Source organism: Brassica oleracea, chromosome C5, assembly GCF_000695525.1.
Source record: "Brassica oleracea var. oleracea cultivar TO1000 chromosome C5, BOL, whole genome shotgun sequence".
Lineage (NCBI taxonomy): Eukaryota > Viridiplantae > Streptophyta > Magnoliopsida > Brassicales > Brassicaceae > Brassica > Brassica oleracea.
This window is the reverse complement of record NC_027752.1, coordinates 3,750,894-3,768,188: the sequence shown is the minus strand read 5'-3', so window position 1 is coordinate 3,768,188 and position 17,295 is coordinate 3,750,894. Positions and strand designations below refer to the sequence as shown.

Genomic DNA, 17,295 nt, shown 5'->3' with positions numbered 1-17,295 from the left:
CATACAGATTATTTAGGGTTTCTATTTAAAACAGATCAGATTACAAAACTATCAATCCTAGTAGATGATATTAAACCTCAAGAATCATGCAATCAGATCATTCAGAATTTATACAAGTACACCTCAATCAATCTATCAACCTATCGGATTATATAAGCAAAGCAAGCTAGCAACCTGTCGGATTCAATCAATGTTTTAACAGGCTGGTCGGTTTAAACAATTTTAAATCAGATTTAAACATAAATAGTCATTTAAAATGAAACACGATAAAGAAAGATAAAAAGTTTAAGTCTTTTATAAAATAAAATACAAATATTCATATGACATTTACTAAATATTTTGACCATTGAAAAAAAAAAATAAACCTGCGCTTTGAAAGTGCGGGGCAAAATCTAGTAGTATAATTAATTCTGATACTTATATTATTTAGAATTTATAGATATAGGGTTAAGGTTTATCGGATTTTAACTTGTAAAAACCGATTTGGGGTTTTAATCATGTAGGAACATGATATAGGGTTTGGGGTATCGAACTTTTAGAGCTTCGATTTACTCAATTAGGATTTTTGATCTATTACCCTATGGTTTTGATTCATCTGGGTTTCATTCTTTATCAAGAAATCCAAATTCGATTATAGGTTCTTAGGTTTCGAATTTCCTTTAACCTTAGATGATTGTTGAACCGGACCACTAAGCAGGATGAACCGCGAGCTGAACACATACGGGACGCGAGCTGACTCCTATCGGATTGAGCTGCTTCTATCGGGTCGCGGACGTCCTTTGTTGCTGATCGGGAACGCCTTGATCGTCGGACGTGAGCTGTCTGATGCTGTCGCGAACGGGGAAGAGATCTCGTGTTGGAACTGCTCTCGGGTCGCGAACGTCTGAGCTAGGATCAGGAACGCCTTGGTCTGAAGCTGATCGGGGACGCGATCTGGAACAGACGCGGGAACAAGAGACGCGATCGGGGTTTAGGGTTCGTTGGATCGCCAGCTAGGGGTAGGGTTTTAGAGTTTTTCGATTTGGGTATTAGCTTAGGAATTTAGAGTTTCGTGCTGATAACGTGATATATAAGTAATGAAAAAATCTATCTTTATTCATAACATAAAGATTCCTTATATAGAAGATTATACCGTCATAGATAAATGGAAAAATTACAAATCATAATTTTTTGGTTACGAACCATCTACAATCTGGTTCATAACAAAATAAAGAGACATGTTTGAACAAAAATTTTTTTAGAAGAAAAAAGACACGTAGAAATCAATCGATAAAAACAAATCCGGCTTATATACGTACGTCATTAAGGATTATTTCTTTGAAATTTGATCCGACCAACTGTCAAATCCTACTCATGAATGATGACAGAAAACCCACTCGAAAGATTTTACCGTAACAAAATGGCTCTTCGTATTGTTTAAGGTTACTTATTCCATCCGACAAACAAAATACATATTTTTTACGGTTAAAAAAACCATGAATACTGGTTGTGACCGGAAAATTTAGAATAAATAGTTGGAAAATAAAAATGTAGAAATGAGAGAGAGAGAGAGAGAGATTATATGTGAATTTTACTCTTTTAATATTTCTTCTATTTTTAATAAGTGTCAATTTGACATTTTTCACACAAATAAAAAAGTAGTTTAAACCAATTTAAATTGTTATTAATTACATTTATTTGACTAATAATATTCAAGATAAAAAATATTTATTAAATTAATGCAATTTATAATTAATTTTAAATTGAAAGTTAATATAATTTATATTAGAATTTTAAGGTGACAATTTTTATGTAACAAAAAAAATGTTAAAATATTTTATGAAATAGAAGAAATATTGTTCAGAGGATATGGGAAAAAATGACTTTCACTTGATTGGCTAAAAAGTAGAAGTGATTTTCATTTGATCGACTAAAAAGTAGAATAACTGGGCTGAAATAATATTTGCTCCGCTACAGTATCGCTAATAATGGAACAATAATTAGGTTCACCCCTAAGGTAGAAATGTCACCTAAATTAATAATAAAATAAATTAATTTTATTTTAAAAAATCTGAAACAATTGAAAAAAAACAATAACGCCAATTTTAATGATGCTAACGCCACTCACTAAACCATAAACTTTAAATCTAAACCCTAAATTCTAAACTTAAACTCTAAATCCTAAACCCAAATCTTAAACCCAAACCGTAAACACTAAACCCAAACTGTAAACTCTAAACTCAAGCCTTATATCCTAAACCCAAACCCTAAACCCTAAACCCAAACCGTAAACCCTAAACCCAAATCTTAGACTCTTAACTCAAACCATATATCCAAACCTAATCCCTATACCATAAACTCAAATCGTAAACCCTGAACCCAAATCCTATATCCTAAAAGTTTGGGTTAATGTCAATGTTGTTTCTTTAGGGTTTAAGGTTTGGGTTTAGAGTCTAGGTTTGGGTTTATGATCTAGGGTTTGGGTTTAAGGTCTAGGGTTTGGGTTTAAGGTCTAGGGTATGAGTTTAGAATTTACGGTTTGGGTTTAGGGTTTAGGGTTTAAGATTTAAGTTTGAGATATAGAGTTTAGGGTTTAGAGTTTGAATTTAGAATTTAGGGTTTATGATTTAGATTTAAGGTTTAGGGTTTAGTTAGCGTCGTTGGCGTCATTAAAATGATCGTCATTATTTTTTTCAATTATTTTAGGTTTTGTTTTAAAAAATAATGTATTTTATTATTAATTTATGTGACATTTTGACTGGTAAAAAGAGGGAATGTGAATTTAATTGTTAACTTTTGTTCCTAATAATGCTTTTCGGTCGAAGCCCCTATTTTGTCCTACTTCGCTACCGTGGGCACCCAAAAATATTGTTTTTATATTCATATGTAAATTCCCTTTAGCTTACAACAGAGTCCGCGACCCTGCTTTCTTATTAAAAAACGAGAATATTATTCTATTGGCCTTTGACCAAAAAAAAAAGAAATATTCTATGGCCTCTACTAAATGTATGTTATGTATTTTGTATATTTTTTTTTTAAAACCAGTAGGAAAATTCAGTAAGATAGTCCATTTTAATTTATTTTCACAAAATATCTTTAAAAAAAAATGATAAAAAAAGTTTGTTTAGTGCAACATTTATACTGTTTTCAATGTTTGTTTTAAGACGGAGCTTTCTGAAATTCTGCTATTAATGTTTTTAGTAGTAGTATTCAAAATTTATGATTGAGCATGTCATGTTGTGTGTGCTTATCATTTTATTGCTGAAGTAATCACATATAAACCAGACATCGTGGTGGTAATAATGATTCTCGTTGTAGTTCTGGGATAATCTTTTATTCCATAGTCCTGGAGGAATGATTCTGTTAGACCAGATCAGAGATCAATTTCTTTCAGTACAAAATCGCTGTCTCCATGTGTGATCAATTGGCATGAATATTTAACTCCCACTAAAACAGCCGGGTTTGCTTGTCGTTAGTAGATTAGGCCCAACTTAGTCTGGACTTGGACATGGGACCCCAAGTAAGAGAAAAAAAGTAACACATAATTGGTATTGCTGGAGAAAGATGATATGGTATTATGCTAAGATTCTTATGTTGGGTATGAGAACTATTCGTTAGAGTCATGTAATCGATCGTTCAGTTATCAAGGCCTATTAGTAGATGCCAAAGGCCCAAACATGTCAAAAGACTCAAAACCCAAGGACCAACGAAGTCCATAGAGAAAAATAACAGAAAAAGAAAGAAAATCAAAAAAGGAAAGAAAAGAGAGAGAGAGAGAGAGACACACACTCATTTTGAGGCGTAGGGCTTTTGACTCTCTCTCTAGCTCCTAACAGTGGCCACTCTACACAGTCCACACCTTCTTCTCACGGAGAGAAGACATAGAGTTTTCGATCGGCGCCAGATCCTCCGCCGCATCTTTCTCCTCCTCACTTATCTCCGGGTGAGTCTCTGCTCTCACAATCTCTCACCTTTTTTGTGTCTACTCAGTCTGAGCAGTGTGCAGAAATGATGGAATCGGGCGCTGGCTTCGCGGCGATGGAAGAGAGGATCCTTCCTGGAAGCTTCTTCCAGTTTCCTCTTCCAGGATTCAGTGCTTCTCCCAATCGATCCCCTTGCCCTCCTCCTCCTCCTCCTCCCACTGGTCGTGAGAGGTAGTACTTCCACTCTTTCTCTCTTCTTACAAAGTGTGAGGCTTTACTTGGATCAATTTAGATTTGACTGTTGTGGATTGGTTCCAATGTGAACCTCTCAATAGCCTCTACACATTACTGCAAGCATCCATTGGGACTTGAATTCTCATTTCTTTGAATCTTACTCAGGTACTTGGCTGAATTGTTGCAAGAGAGGCAAAAGTTGGCTCCTTTCTCACAACTTATGCCACATTGCTGCATACTTCTAAATCAAGGTGTGCTCTCTTCTCACTTCAAGATTTAAAGTGTTGAACTTTCTCTTTTTTAACATTTGCTTACATTGTTCGTGTTTGTTCAGAAATTCGAAAGATCTCCAGTTTATCCGAATTTGATAGATATGAGCATGGCAGTCCATTTAGATCGCCTTGTCTGCCTCCTACAAGTGGAAAGCTTGATTTTGACGGATGGTCAATGATGCAAGCTGAGGTAATATCAGACTCCTGACGGTACTGCTAAAAATTCTAAAATCGAAATGTTTTTTTTTGTTGATATTGGTTTCTTCAGGAGAGTTTTCATCACCAGAGAGCTTCCCCATTTCGTGCTCCTCCTGCTCCAGTGGGCTGGGTTGGGATGCCAGGGCTACATTCTCCACCCATTGTTAAAAAAGTGATTAGGCTTGATGTGCCTGTTGATAAATTTCCGACCGTAAGTTCTTTAAAACAGTTTAACCAGAAAATAGTGTTATGATTGTGTCTATATCTTGATTTTTAATTCATTGGACCTTGGCAGTATAATTTTGTTGGGCGGATTCTTGGGCCACGTGGGAACTCTCTAAAAAGAGTTGAGCATGCAACACAGTGTAGGGTGTTTATTAGAGGACGAGGATCTGTCAAGGATACTGTTAAGGTATGGTTCCTTCTTTGTTGTTTCTCTGAAGTATCCCATTTCATCACTCTTTCAACTGCAAGTGTAAATGACTTCTTATGGTTCAAAACTTCAGTTTGTCTCATATGTTTACTTGCCAAGCGGCTCTATAGTCATGTGTAGTATATGCTCTACTGTAAAAATAATTTGTTTCTCGTGGTGTATAAGGTTGCACGTAGCCTTCTTTTACTATAGCAAGTTCTTTTTGAAATTATGATGCATTTTCTCCTGCATTATCAGCTTTTTTTTTCTCGTACCTAATCTCTCATGCGGTGGCTAGGCTCATCCATTTAGTCTTTATGCTTCCCTGCAGGAGGAGAAGCTCAAAGGTAAGCAAGGTTACGAGCATCTCAGCGAGCCACTACATTTACTAATCGAAGCCGAGCTTCCAGAGGACATTATAAACTCTAGATTGGAGCATGCAGTGCATTTCCTGGAGTCGCTCCTAAAGCCAATGGTACATTCTTTTTGACAAAAAAAATCTAAACATCTCTATCTGGTTTGGTACTCCAAACCTTTTTGTTCACATGGTTATGTTTTTCTCTCTACAGGACGAATCAATGGACCACTACAAGAGGGAACAGCTGAAGGAGTTAGCGGCTATTAATGGTACGCTGAGGGAAGAGAGTCCAAGTCCAAGCTTGAGCCCTTGTCTGAGTCCAAGCATGTCCCCTTTCAACAGCAAGCGTGCCAAGACTGGACAATAAAGATTTCTACACGAGAGATGAGAAACCATGGCATGGTCGTGTGGACAGAGCAAATCCTCTGTCACTATCTATCTGCGAGGTGATAATGTTCTAACGTTTGATGAGACACTTCAATTAATTTTTTTTGGTCATTAAGTTTATTCTTTATTTTTGAAACTTTTTGTTGGCTAGCCGAGATTACCATTAACCAGGGGGTAATAATCTTAATAATGGTGTTTATGATTTGTAATCTTGTTCTGAATCATGTAACTTTTTGTTTCATAAAGTTTGAAGCCCAACATTGATTCCACTGCAACATCATTTTTACTTGTCAAAGTAGAGATATAATTAAATTTCGTGTGCATTTATTATATATTTCACCAAGATAAAAGCATGTCAATAACAAACATAAGATCACTTGAAAGTAAAACTTTAACCAAAGACATGCTCTGATCCATCTTAATACCTATAATTTATCTTACACGGAAAAAACCAAAGCTAACACAAACAAATATGCGTCACGCATTTTGTCGATAGCTTGAAATTTTTTTTTAATCTCGAAGTCCTAGCTCAACTTCCAGTTCATCATCTTCCTCAAACAGCTTCAACAGTCGAGCATACTGCTCGTCTCTTTTCTTCTTCTGCCATAGCTTGTATAGAAAGAAGGAGAACATAGCTACAGCCACGAATCCGAGCAGTACGAGGATTACTTTTGTGCCTGTTCTGCTGGAAGAAGTGTGTGACTCTGCCTTATTTGTATTCTTGGAATCACCTGATAGACCTGGAAATAATATCATATCAAAAAAGACTTAATAGATGCCTTCTTAGTTACGCATTTCAAGAGCTATCGTAGCTATTCTGTAGCCTATCCTCAAATAGTTTGCATGTTGATTATCTTCAACAAAACAAGGAGAAACAACTCCAACACACAGGCAACAGAGAAGAACATCAATTGTAGCAATCACTAAACAGAATTTGCTTTACTTATTTTAAGGAACATAATGGCCATTTGTAGAAATAACTTGTGTAAAACTGTAAATGTCTTGAGAGCTATAGACAGCAAAAAAAGTTTCAGACAATTTATCGCATAACTCAAATGTAGCATCACCATGAAACTCCTGATTAATTATACATAAACCATGATGGTAGTTGCAAGAAACAAAAAAAAAAAAAAAACAATCTCCTCCGAGAAAAAAGAGCAGGTTTCGCAGACAAGCTATTCAAATCATCAAATAGCCATACAAAACCCCATGAACTCATGTTTTTTGTCTTAACTAACAAATTTTAGCATATCCGTGGAGTTTAGTTGCTCAAGATCTACTAACAGATATATATACACACAATCTTTCTATCTACATGTTTGAATCCTCATCGCGAACGAAACAAGATGTGACCTCATGAACATAAGAAATCTTGAAAGAGCCAAGTTCAGCTGAATTAGACATAAATCTCGCGAATTCAAAACCTAAAAATCCCAAACGAAGATTAATCCGATGATTCTATATAATACTAACAAGGAAAATTGGGGAAACTAAGGCCTTGGAAAAATAGAATCAGGTAGATCTGGAGAAAGACGAACCTAAGACGAAGTGCAGAGAAATCGAAGCTATGAATGCCAGACGCCGCCATGAGCTCCCCTCCATCTCTCCATACATGCCAACTCACGTCTCTCGGCTCCTGGCGATAATAGTTCGCTTGTACGCAAGGAGGGATCGATCTTTCGCTTTGGTAAGATCAACTTTTTTGATGTCTGAGAAAATAGAAAAAGGAACAATTAAAACGCCCAGATCTTTATTAGGATAATTTATTGTCTTATAGTACTTGCATAGTTTCAGACCCCCACCCAACACAATAATTAAACATGTATTTCTACATCCCTAAAAATTGTTTAAACTTTAATTGATTTTAATTCCACAACTTTGTGTATTTTGTAATTTCTTACATTAATGATATGTACAGTTTACGATTACAATATCTTCCAAGTATACTAAATGTTAGACTATTAGCCGAACGGAATCAGCGACGAAATCAAAGGCGTCGACGTCGACCAAAGAAGTAGCCTAAGCGGCCAAGACCCACGCCTACGGACGCCGCCATAGACTCAGAACAAGACTCTTCACCATTCACAATCTCAACAAAAAGCATAAGACAATTGGTCATGGTTACAACCATTGTAAGAACCTCGAAAAATTGTAAATGAATTCTGTCTTGGCAAAGAGAAACATTAACAAACACAAGAGTAAAAGATAAAAGTATTACTTAGACCGCAGCCTAGTCCTTAAAACTCGATTAGAAAAAAACAGACTTCAGCGACTCATAGGATCATCAAAACACAAGTCACCGAGGAAAACTCTCAAGTAGTATCAAACCAAAACCAATTTTCTTCTCACTTGAAGCACTTGGCGTCCAAGAGAGCTTCACCTTCAAATGGCTCTGCGTCCTCGATCATTTGGCTAACACGCTCCTTCTGGGCTTCATCGGAGATGTCAACCTTGGTCCACTCGTACAGCTCCATGTCGTACACCTCATCCATTATGAACTTAGGGATCTCTGGTCCACGGAACAGCCACAAACCCTTCACCTTGAACGGACCCTCTGCCCCGCAAATCAGCATCTTTCCAAAAGCGTACTTGCGCGCCAAGTCCATCCTCTGAAGGAATCCACCAACCTTGTTGAGGGTGACAAATGACACCATGTTCTCGTCATTGTACTTGTAGTCGCAGAACCACAGGGAGTATCCCTCTGGGTCATACATGTCCCAGAATCCTGCATTATATGAAACATGGTGATTAATTTCATAATCTAAACAATACGTTCATTGCAACCCCTTGAAAAAACTGTAAAACTAGATAAAGAGAAAATATCACAACGCACCTTTAATAGCAACCTCACGGAAGTTGGATTTGGTGTTTGAGTAAAGCCTCTTCCACTCATCGAGGACCATGGGGCTTGGTGGTAGCAAGTCAAGAGGGTTCTTTGCTTTGGGCTTTGGTGCCTCTTCCTCCTCAACAGGCTTAGGTGCCTCTGCTGCAGGGGCAGCCTTTTTCTTCGGCTCCTCCTTGGCCTTTGCAGGCTGAGCAGGTTTCTTGGAAGCAACAGGAGGGACAGCTTCAGTCTGTTTCACCTCACCCACCACCTTCTTGAAGTTTGGCTGGTTAATCACGGTCCAGAAGTACCTCTCAACATGAGGGAATGCAGAGGTAAAGCTCTTGGTCATTACGGTAGCATATCCCAGGCTCAAGTTGCAGACAGTGATGATATCAGCAAGGGTGATAGAATGGCCAACAAGAAAAGTCTTGGAAGCGAGATGGGTGTTCAGAGCATCAAGTGCTCTTTTCAATGCAGAGATAGCAGCTTCCTCACCCTTCACAAAAAAGAAGCAGGTGTCTTAATCAGAGTGTATCCAGATAATGTTCAAAGAGCGTGTATGAAACCACCTAATGAAAGTTAGAAAAGCTTACCGGAACACTGTATGGCTTGTAGCCTATTCTTGCGCCAAACCACATGAAGACGCTTCCAAAGATCTCCAATGAGGAGAAATCAATCCATTGCTCAATTTGTGCCTGCAGAGTAGAAGCATGCAGATAAACAGCTTGAACAAAAACAAACAGTGGAATAGCGCAAACATATAAGAGAAGAGCAGCCCCAGGAGGGAAGCAGGAACTTACATATTCGATCAGGGAAGATCCGTTCAAGGAGTTCTCACCGTTCAATCGGCTCACTACAATAGAATATCAAAACAGCAATTATACAAAACTGCTAGCGTGCAATTAAACCACACAAACAAAAGGAATTTAAATTTACCATAACGGGCAATGGCGTTGCTCTCAAAGATGGGACCCTCAGGAGTCTCGAGCACCGGAACCTAGCAAGATCGATAGCTCTAGTTTAGAGGAAGACTCAAAAACGAGTAAAAAGCCATTCGATCAATAAAGCTATCAACAACGTTCACATACATACCTTTCCAATAGGGTTCATCTTGAGGAACTCTGGGGTTTTGTTAGAGACACCCATCTCAAAGTCGGGGACACTGATCTGCACACCAGTGTACTCTGCGGCAATGAGTGCCTTCTCAGCACCTTTGTTTCCCTTGTATGTGTGCAATACCTACAGAGTCATTAGAGTACAAAACTGATCAGCCAAACTCATCTATCCTCAGATAGATTCAGCACATATAACTTTCGCCGCCAATTTCATTCGTGAAGACATTTGCCACACCAAAACTCAACACTAGTAATCAGCAGCTAAAAATATAATTTCAAACTAATTGGCGTACAAAAAAAAATCATTTACATTAAAAGCAAAACCAAAGGATAATTAGAAATCGAATAATCAAAAGATCGAACGGTTACTACTGTTTACGATACGATTGCTTCTTCACGATCAAATACAGGATGCGATGATACACATTCAAAAGCCTAAATCCATCTAAAGATAATCCGAATCGGATAATATTACTACAGTTTACGACTGATTCTTCACTATCATATGCTCAGTTATCGTTGTAACATAGCAATACAGGATGCGATCGTCCAGAGTAAGCTCGGAAACGAAGAGTAACACAAAAACAAAATCATTATAGAGAGAGAGAGCTCACCAAAGCCATTGCTAAGACGGTTACGACTTCGGCTTATGGTATTGAATCTGGTACAGAGGAAAACATCAGAATGTGAGCTCAGTTATTGTTATAGAGAAGAAGATAAGCTAACTGGAAGAAAAGCGATTGTTTGATCGATGGGATCTTACCTGTAGTGAGAGAGCAAAGCGAGAGAGAAAGTAGATGAGGCGGAGCGAAAGCTATAAAAAGAGTGTTCGAAGGGATAGACGAATTAGGGTTTTAAATGGTTTGGTTTACGGAGAGTATTCAATTTACCCTGGTTTGATCCGGTTTGATTTCAATTTTGTTGTTGAAAGCCCAACTTGATAAATGAAGGCCTCGTTCATTTAGTCGGCAGTTCAAGGGTATTTTAGACCACACAGAATTTCATTTTTTTCCGGAAGAAAATAATAATTAATTTTCTTCAATTCGTCTTCTTCTTCTTTTCTTCCCCTTTCTCACAGTTTTGAAAATCCCAATCTCGCTCTTCTCAAAGAAAAGGGGGTTAAACAATGGCGAGAAGACCGGAAGAAGAATACGACTACTTGTTTAAAGTGGTTCTCATCGGAGACTCCGGCGTCGGCAAGTCGAATCTCCTCTCTAGATTCACTCGCAACGAGTTCTGCTTAGAATCCAAATCCACCATCGGTGTCGAATTCGCCACTCGTACTCTCCAAGTATCTACCCATCTCTCTCTCTCTGAACTGTTTCTTGATCTAGTCTTAGTTTCAATTTTCTGGTTTTAAAGCATCTGAAATCCACTATGAACTTGTGTGGGTGTTTTCTTGGCTCGATCCGTATGTGTATATATAGATCTCCGCCTTTGTGTATATACATGTAGATGTGTTTGTAGTTTTGTGGGATGCTTGGAAACAGCCATTGTGTGCATTTGGGAAGTGGAAGTTGCAGTTCTTTAACCTGAGTTCGTATTTCGTCTGGCTAGTTTAGCATGAGGCTGCCTCGGATCTAAGAACCTTGTGCAAGTCAAGATCTAAAGAGACTTTCTTGATTTTGAACATAGCTTACACTTAGGTTAACAATAGAAATGTAAAGTTTGTTGCTTTAAGTATGAGTCAGTGTTGTTATTTATATCAAATAGATATATGTTTGCACACTCTAGTCATATAATCAGCGTATATAATAAGCTTTTTGATATGCATTTTGTTGCTTACTGTTTTTATGAATTAACATTTTGACTAACACCATGCTTCTTTGTTGTAAGGTGGAAGGAAGGACTGTGAAAGCTCAGATATGGGACACGGCTGGGCAAGAACGATACAGAGCCATCACCAGCGCCTACTACAGAGGTGCGCTCGGTGCCCTCTTGGTCTACGACGTCACCAAACCAACAACGTTTGACAATGTTAGCCGGTGGTTGAAAGAGCTCAGAGACCATGCGGATTCCAACATCGTCATCATGTTGATCGGAAACAAGACGGATCTGAAGCATCTCAGAGCTGTTGCCACAGAGGATGCTCAGAGCTACGCGGAGAAAGAAGGGTTGTCGTTCATCGAGACGTCGGCCCTCGAGGCGCTGAACGTGGAGAAGGCCTTTCAGACGATTCTCTCCGAGATTTACAGGATCATCAGCAAGAAATCTATATCTTCAGACCAGGCTAATGCGAATGCTAACGTCAAGGAAGGTCAAACTATCGATGTCGCTGCCTCTTCTGAATCAAACACTAAGAAGCCTTGTTGCTCTTCTTCCTGAAAGAGGCTATCACACTTCGAAGCCAATATCTATGTATTTCCTTTTACGGCTTGCGTTGTGTTGCACTAGCTAAACAATTGCAAGTAATATAACTCAAGGATCATTCCATATGAATTGTGAAATTCAAATGCAAGTAAATTGTTGTTTTAGTTATTCTAGTTGTATACCAGTATAACCAAGCGATTAGTACTTTCCATTCACCATGTATTATATTATCCAAGCGATTATATGTCTTCCCATTATATAAAGAACTGGGCGATTTATTATGTGTTGGCCCAAAGAAAACTAATTGGGTTTGAAACTGGTTATGGTCCGAGACCGGTTTAGTAGGACGAGACTCCGTTTAGACTATTGGACGTTAACGGCCGTTAAGTCAAAAGGATTGAAGGTTGTGATTGAGCTTCACTCTTTAACCTTACTTAGCTTAAAACCCCTAGACGACATCACTCATCTTCATTATCCTTTCCCAGCTGTGGCTCCATCTCTAACCAATCTCGCATTGCTTACGCGGCGGACTCGATTCGCTATTCCTGGAATCTCATCGTTAAGGTACTCCTTGCGTTCCCTCAAGCTCATTCTCATTTATGATGTTTCTTCGTTTGATTTTCGAATTGATTCTCTTTGGGCAGGAGGCACTGTCACGCGATGGCATCTGAATCGAAAAGCTTCGTGAGGAGAGATCGTCTTCTCGAAATCGAGGTAGCTGTACGCAAATGGTGGGAAGATGAAGGTGTGTTCTTAGCCGAGTCTCGTAAGGATCCTCCGAAGTCGGGAGAGAAGTTCTTCGCAACGTTCCCTTTCCCTTATATGAACGGTTACCTACACATAGGCCACGCCTTCTCACTCTCCAAGGTTGATTTTGCTTCTGCGTACCATAGACTGAGAGGTGCTAACGTGCTCCTCCCGTTCGGTTTCCACTGCACTGGTATGCCGATTAAAGCTTCTGCTGATAAGCTCTCTCGCGAGATTCAGCAGTTTGGGAATCCTCCTGTGTTCACTGCTGAGGATAGCAATAAACAAGCTCAAGAAGTTGAGGAGGAGGAGAGTGATACGCCGGCTTTACCGGGTCAGTTCAAGGGGAAGAAGTCGAAGGTTGCTGCGAAAGCCGGTGGACAGGTGTATCAGTGGGAGATTATGCGTAGTTTTGGTCTCACTGATAGTGAGATAGCGAAGTTTCAAGATCCGTATGAGTGGTTGTACTACTTTCCTCCATTGGCTGTTGAAGATCTCAGAGCGTATGGGTTGGGTTGTGACTGGAGGAGATCGTTTGTGACGACTGATGTTAATCCCTTTTTCGATGCCTTTGTGAGGTGGCAGATGAGGAAGTTGAAATCTATGGGGAATATTGTGAAAGACCGTAGGTACACGATTTACTCGCCTTTGGATGGTCAGCCTTGTGCTGATCATGACCGTGCTACTGGTGAAGGTGTTCAGCCTCAGGAGTATACGCTTATTAAGATGGAAGTGGTGCAGCCGTTTCCTTTGAAGCTGGGTCCTTTGGAAGGAAAGAGAGTGTTTTTGGCTGCAGCTACTTTGAGGCCTGAGACCATGTATGGACAGACAAACGCATGGGTGTTGCCTGATGGGAAATATGGAGCTTATGAAATTAGTGAGACTGATGTATTTATCCTAACGAAGAGAGCTGCACTCAACCTTGCTTATCAGAACTTTTCAAAGATCCCTCAGAAGCCTTCCTGCTTGGTTGAGTTGACCGGGTATGATCTGATTGGACTCGCTTTGAGGTCTCCTCTGGCTGTGAACGAGATCATCTATGCGCTGCCCATGTTAACCATTCTGACAAACAAAGGTACTGGCATTGTTACCAGCGTGCCTAGTGATGCTCCTGATGATTACATGGCGCTGCATGACTTGACTGCAAAGCCTGCTCTTCGAGCAAAGTATGGTGTGAAAGACGAGTGGGTGCCATCTGAGATTGTACCGATTATTAACATTCCGGAGTTTGGGGACAAGGCTGCTGAGAAGGTCTGCTTGGATTTGAAAATTAAAAGTCAGAACGATAAGGACAAGCTTGCAGAGGCTAAGAGGTTGACGTATCTGAAAGGTTTCACCGAAGGAACCATGCTTATTGGAGAGTTTGTTGGTAGAAAAGTCCAAGAGATCAAGCCCATTATCAAGGGAAAGCTGATAGAGTCTGGCGAGGCAATTCTATATAGTGAACCCGAGAAGCCAGTGATGTCAAGATCGGGTGATGAATGTGTTGTGGCTCTCACGGATCAGTGGTACTTAACGTACGGAGAATCAGAATGGCGTCAGATGGCTGAGGAATGCTTATCAAAGATGAATCTTTACTCTGAAGAAACAAGGCATGGCTTTGAGCACACTTTGAGCTGGCTGAATCAGTGGGCTTGCTCACGGTCTTTTGGTCTTGGAACGCGTATTCCCTGGGATGAACAGTTTCTTGTCGAATCCTTATCTGATTCCACCCTTTATATGGCCTATTATACAGTTGCCCATATCTTTCACGACGGAGACATGTACAAAGGCAGCAAGTCTTTGATTAGCCCTCAACAGATGAATGATGATGTTTGGGAGTATCTCTTCTGCGATGGTCAGTACCCAAAATCGTCTGACATTCCGGCTGATGTTTTAAGTAAGATGAAGCAGGAATTTGACTACTGGTACCCGCTAGATCTTCGAGTTTCAGGAAAGGATCTAATCCAGAACCATTTGACATTTTTCATCTACAACCACACTGCACTAATGGCGAGGCGTAATTGGCCTCGTGGTATCAGATGTAATGGTCACATTATGCTGAATTCTGAGAAAATGTCAAAGTCAACTGGGAATTTCAGAACACTGAAGCAGGCTATTGAAGAATTCTCTGCCACTGCTACAAGGTTTTCTTTGGCTGATGCTGGTGATGGCGTTGACGATGCAAATTTTGTATTCGAAACTGCAAATGCTGCAATTTTGCGCCTGACAAAAGAGCTCACGTGGATGGAAGAGGTTCTGGCTGCTGAATCTTCCTTGAGAACGGGCCCTCCATCTACATATGCTGATAAAGTGTTTGAAAATGACATGAATATTGCTATCAGACTGACTGAAAAAGCCTACAAAGATTGTTTGTTCAGGGAGGCACTTAAGAATGGGTTTTACGACTTGCAAGCTGCTCGAGATGAGTATAGGCTCTCTTGTGGCACTGGCGGCATGAACCATGACTTGATAATGACCTTTATGGATGTGCAAACACGCCTCATTGAACCTATCTGTCCTCAATTTGCAGAATATGTCTGGAGAAAACTTTTGAAGAAGGAAGGCTGTGTGGTAAGAGCAGGCTGGCCAGCATCAAATGAGCCAGATCTGGTTCTCAAGGGTGCTAACAAATATTTGCAAGATTCTATCGTCTTAATGAGAAAGCTTCTACAAAAACAGCTCTTAGGTTCCAAGAAGGCTGCTAAGAAAGGTGCTCAAGTAACAGCATTGGCAGACTCGAATCTGAAAGGCCTTGTATATGTGAATGAGGAATTTGATGGGTGGAGAGCTCATTGCCTCCAGATTCTGCAGAGCAAATTCGACCAACAAACCTGTTGTTTTGCCCCTGATGCAGAGATACTTGCAGAACTAAGGGAGATATTGCACAAGGATGGACAAGCAGAAAACTTCAAGCAGATTCAGAAGCTTTGCATGCCTTTCCTTAAATTCAAGAAGGACGAAGCAATAGCTATTGGCAGTCAGGCTCTGAATTTGAAGCTACCTTTTGGAGAGATGGAAGTCCTTCAGAGTAACGTGGACTTGATGAAGCGGCAAGTTGGTCTTGAAGAGGTTGAAATCTATTCAGCAGGTGACCCTAATGATGTTGCTAAAGCTGGTCCATATGCTTCACTCCTGACGCAGAATCCTCCATCTCCAGGCAGTCCAACCGCCATCTTTGTTAACAGGTAAAAAGCTAGTTAAATATGACAAAATCTTCATCATATATGTTTCCTGTTAGAACATTTTTTTTTTGAAAAGGTTCCTGTTAGAACATGCATGGATATTCTATCTATTTCTCCTCAATTAAACTCACTGTTGTAGCACAATTGACTACCATCCTGACTAAGAATTTCCTCCTGCATCACAGGTAATTCAAAAGAAAAGCGTGGAAAAGCTTTCAAAAGACAGAGGTTGAAAGGCTTGGGAGTTTTTTCGTACTCTTTTACGAGTCATATTTATACATTTAGCTGTTTTGGCTGCTCTGAAATGTTTCTGGTATCTTACCGATAAGTCACTTAAATGACTTTTGTTTAGTTGCAAATAACCCAATAATATATATTGAAATATATTAATTAATTTTTTTTTTTTTTTTTCAGCAAGAAATTTACAAACTCATATTGACTCTGTAAACCATATTGGTAACTCCGCATCCATGTGAACGACAAAGGACAATTGCTTGCGTGCACTACGTGCTAAGCTATCCGTCCAAAGGTTCGCCGTCCGAGGTACATGTACGATGTGTGAGTTGAGGAAGCTTCCTTTGAGAAGTTTGATATCTTCCAAATAGCTTTCAAATGATGGCCATTCTTCTGGTTCCGAAACCATCTTCACCAATTGAGAACAATCCGTAGCAAACGTAACCTGGACCTGTCTTAAATTCTTCATACATTCCATTGCCCAAATCAAAGCCTCTATCTCCGAATGAAGGGGAGAGAGGCATGCCCATACATTCCTTGCCCCCAGTAGACTATCAAATCCTGGTAAAGTACTATACCAACCTTGCCCTGACATTAATTCTTTATCCTTCCATGAGCCATCAATAAAACACCATCGACCTGATGTCTCTAAAGGAGGAATGGTTTGTACCGAGAGCCCCCTCCTTGGCTCATTTCCCACCTGTGCTTCTGTCCAGAGTGATGATTCCACTTCAGCTAATTTAAGAGTGTCCCGCGGATCAATATCCAAATTACTATAAACTTTGTTATTTCGGGCTTTCCAAATATACCATAAAATCCATGCAAACTGATGGTCATCCATTTTCGGTTGCACTCTCCAAAAAAGATGATCCATATTAACAAATAAAGAGCTGATAGGAAAGATATTATGCGCTGAAGGGATCTTGGATAGTGCCCACACTTGACGTGCAGGAGGACATTCAAAAAATACATGATTTATTGATTCTTCCGGATCTCCACAACGAGCACAACATATATCTCCTCTTATCCCTCGTGCCTTTAAATTTTTCATTACCCATATACATCCTGATACCATTTGCCACAAGAAATGCCTTATCTTCGGTGGACACCGCACTTTCCAGCAGAAAGCTTTAAG

General features: G+C 39.6%; 5 protein-coding genes across 7 annotated transcripts; 3 read left to right on the top strand and 2 right to left on the bottom strand.

Moving 5' to 3' along the window:
- Positions 1-3,746: 3,746 nt before the first annotated feature.
- LOC106343474 (KH domain-containing protein At1g09660/At1g09670-like) lies at positions 3,747-5,965 on the top strand. Of its 2 annotated transcripts, none has more exons than XM_013782701.1 (8): positions 3,747-3,922; positions 3,986-4,133; positions 4,302-4,387; positions 4,471-4,598; positions 4,677-4,817; positions 4,902-5,018; positions 5,350-5,493; positions 5,588-5,965. In XM_013782701.1, exons 2-8 carry the CDS (start codon positions 3,988-3,990, stop codon positions 5,741-5,743), a joined length of 918 nt encoding a protein of 305 aa, XP_013638155.1. In that variant the 5' UTR covers positions 3,747-3,922; positions 3,986-3,987; the 3' UTR covers positions 5,744-5,965. The 2 variants fall into 2 exon arrangements, with proteins under 2 accessions (XP_013638155.1, XP_013638154.1); XM_013782700.1 differs by having other exon boundaries at positions 3,979-4,133.
- A 102-nt stretch (positions 5,966-6,067) lies between these two features.
- LOC106343475 lies at positions 6,068-7,517 on the bottom strand. Its single transcript, XM_013782702.1, has 2 exons — positions 7,302-7,517; positions 6,068-6,503 (listed from the first exon to the last, which is right to left on the bottom strand). The coding sequence occupies exons 1-2, from the start codon at positions 7,375-7,377 to the stop codon at positions 6,274-6,276; spliced, it is 306 nt and encodes a 101-aa protein (XP_013638156.1). The 5' UTR covers positions 7,378-7,517; the 3' UTR covers positions 6,068-6,273.
- A 379-nt stretch (positions 7,518-7,896) lies between these two features.
- On the bottom strand, positions 7,897-10,591 carry LOC106295758 (probable elongation factor 1-gamma 1). Its single transcript, XM_013731732.1, has 8 exons — positions 10,469-10,591; positions 10,320-10,366; positions 9,683-9,829; positions 9,527-9,587; positions 9,391-9,443; positions 9,184-9,285; positions 8,597-9,086; positions 7,897-8,488 (listed from the first exon to the last, which is right to left on the bottom strand). The coding sequence occupies exons 2-8, from the start codon at positions 10,326-10,328 to the stop codon at positions 8,109-8,111; spliced, it is 1,242 nt and encodes a 413-aa protein (XP_013587186.1). The 5' UTR covers positions 10,329-10,366; positions 10,469-10,591; the 3' UTR covers positions 7,897-8,108.
- Positions 10,592-10,745: 154 nt separating this feature from the next.
- LOC106343592 (ras-related protein RABA2a) lies at positions 10,746-12,183 on the top strand. The gene is made up of 2 exons (XM_013782847.1): positions 10,746-10,996; positions 11,542-12,183. The coding sequence occupies exons 1-2, from the start codon at positions 10,832-10,834 to the stop codon at positions 12,028-12,030; spliced, it is 654 nt and encodes a 217-aa protein (XP_013638301.1). The 5' UTR covers positions 10,746-10,831; the 3' UTR covers positions 12,031-12,183.
- Positions 12,184-12,449: 266 nt separating this feature from the next.
- On the top strand, positions 12,450-16,310 carry LOC106295005 (leucine--tRNA ligase, cytoplasmic). Of its 2 annotated transcripts, none has more exons than XM_013730755.1 (3): positions 12,450-12,579; positions 12,663-15,929; positions 16,112-16,310. In XM_013730755.1, the coding sequence occupies exons 2-3, from the start codon at positions 12,676-12,678 to the stop codon at positions 16,113-16,115; spliced, it is 3,258 nt and encodes a 1,085-aa protein (XP_013586209.1). In that variant the 5' UTR covers positions 12,450-12,579; positions 12,663-12,675; the 3' UTR covers positions 16,116-16,310. The 2 variants fall into 2 exon arrangements, with proteins under 2 accessions (XP_013586209.1, XP_013586208.1); XM_013730754.1 differs by having other exon boundaries at positions 12,660-15,929.
- The last annotated feature ends 985 nt before the right edge of the window (positions 16,311-17,295 follow it).

What these genes read in the sequence shown, in the direction of transcription:
- LOC106343592 (XM_013782847.1), top strand. Translation starts at nt 10,832, where the DNA reads ATGGCGAGAAGACCGGAAGAAGAATACGACTACTTGTTTAAAGTGGTT. An exon ending in TCGCCACTCGTACTCTCCAA is followed by an intron (nt 10,997 to 11,541) that starts GTATCTACCCAT and finishes CTTTGTTGTAAG; the next exon opens with GTGGAAGGAAGGACTGTGAA.
- LOC106343474 (XM_013782701.1), top strand. Translation starts at nt 3,988, where the DNA reads ATGATGGAATCGGGCGCTGGCTTCGCGGCGATGGAAGAGAGGATCCTT. An exon ending in CTGCATACTTCTAAATCAAG is followed by an intron (nt 4,388 to 4,470) that starts GTGTGCTCTCTT and finishes GTGTTTGTTCAG; the next exon opens with AAATTCGAAAGATCTCCAGT. An exon ending in GGTCAATGATGCAAGCTGAG is followed by an intron (nt 4,599 to 4,676) that starts GTAATATCAGAC and finishes TGGTTTCTTCAG; the next exon opens with GAGAGTTTTCATCACCAGAG.
- LOC106343475 (XM_013782702.1), bottom strand. Translation starts at nt 7,377, where the DNA reads ATGTATGGAGAGATGGAGGGGAGCTCATGGCGGCGTCTGGCATTCATA. An exon ending in TTCTCTGCACTTCGTCTTAG is followed by an intron (nt 6,504 to 7,301) that starts GTTCGTCTTTCT and finishes TATTATTTCCAG; the next exon opens with GTCTATCAGGTGATTCCAAG.
- LOC106295758 (XM_013731732.1), bottom strand. An exon ending in AGATGAACCCTATTGGAAAG is followed by an intron (nt 9,588 to 9,682) that starts GTATGTATGTGA and finishes CGATCTTGCTAG; the next exon opens with GTTCCGGTGCTCGAGACTCC. An exon ending in CAACGCCATTGCCCGTTATG is followed by an intron (nt 9,444 to 9,526) that starts GTAAATTTAAAT and finishes ATTCTATTGTAG; the next exon opens with TGAGCCGATTGAACGGTGAG.
- LOC106295005 (XM_013730755.1), top strand. Translation starts at nt 12,676, where the DNA reads ATGGCATCTGAATCGAAAAGCTTCGTGAGGAGAGATCGTCTTCTCGAA.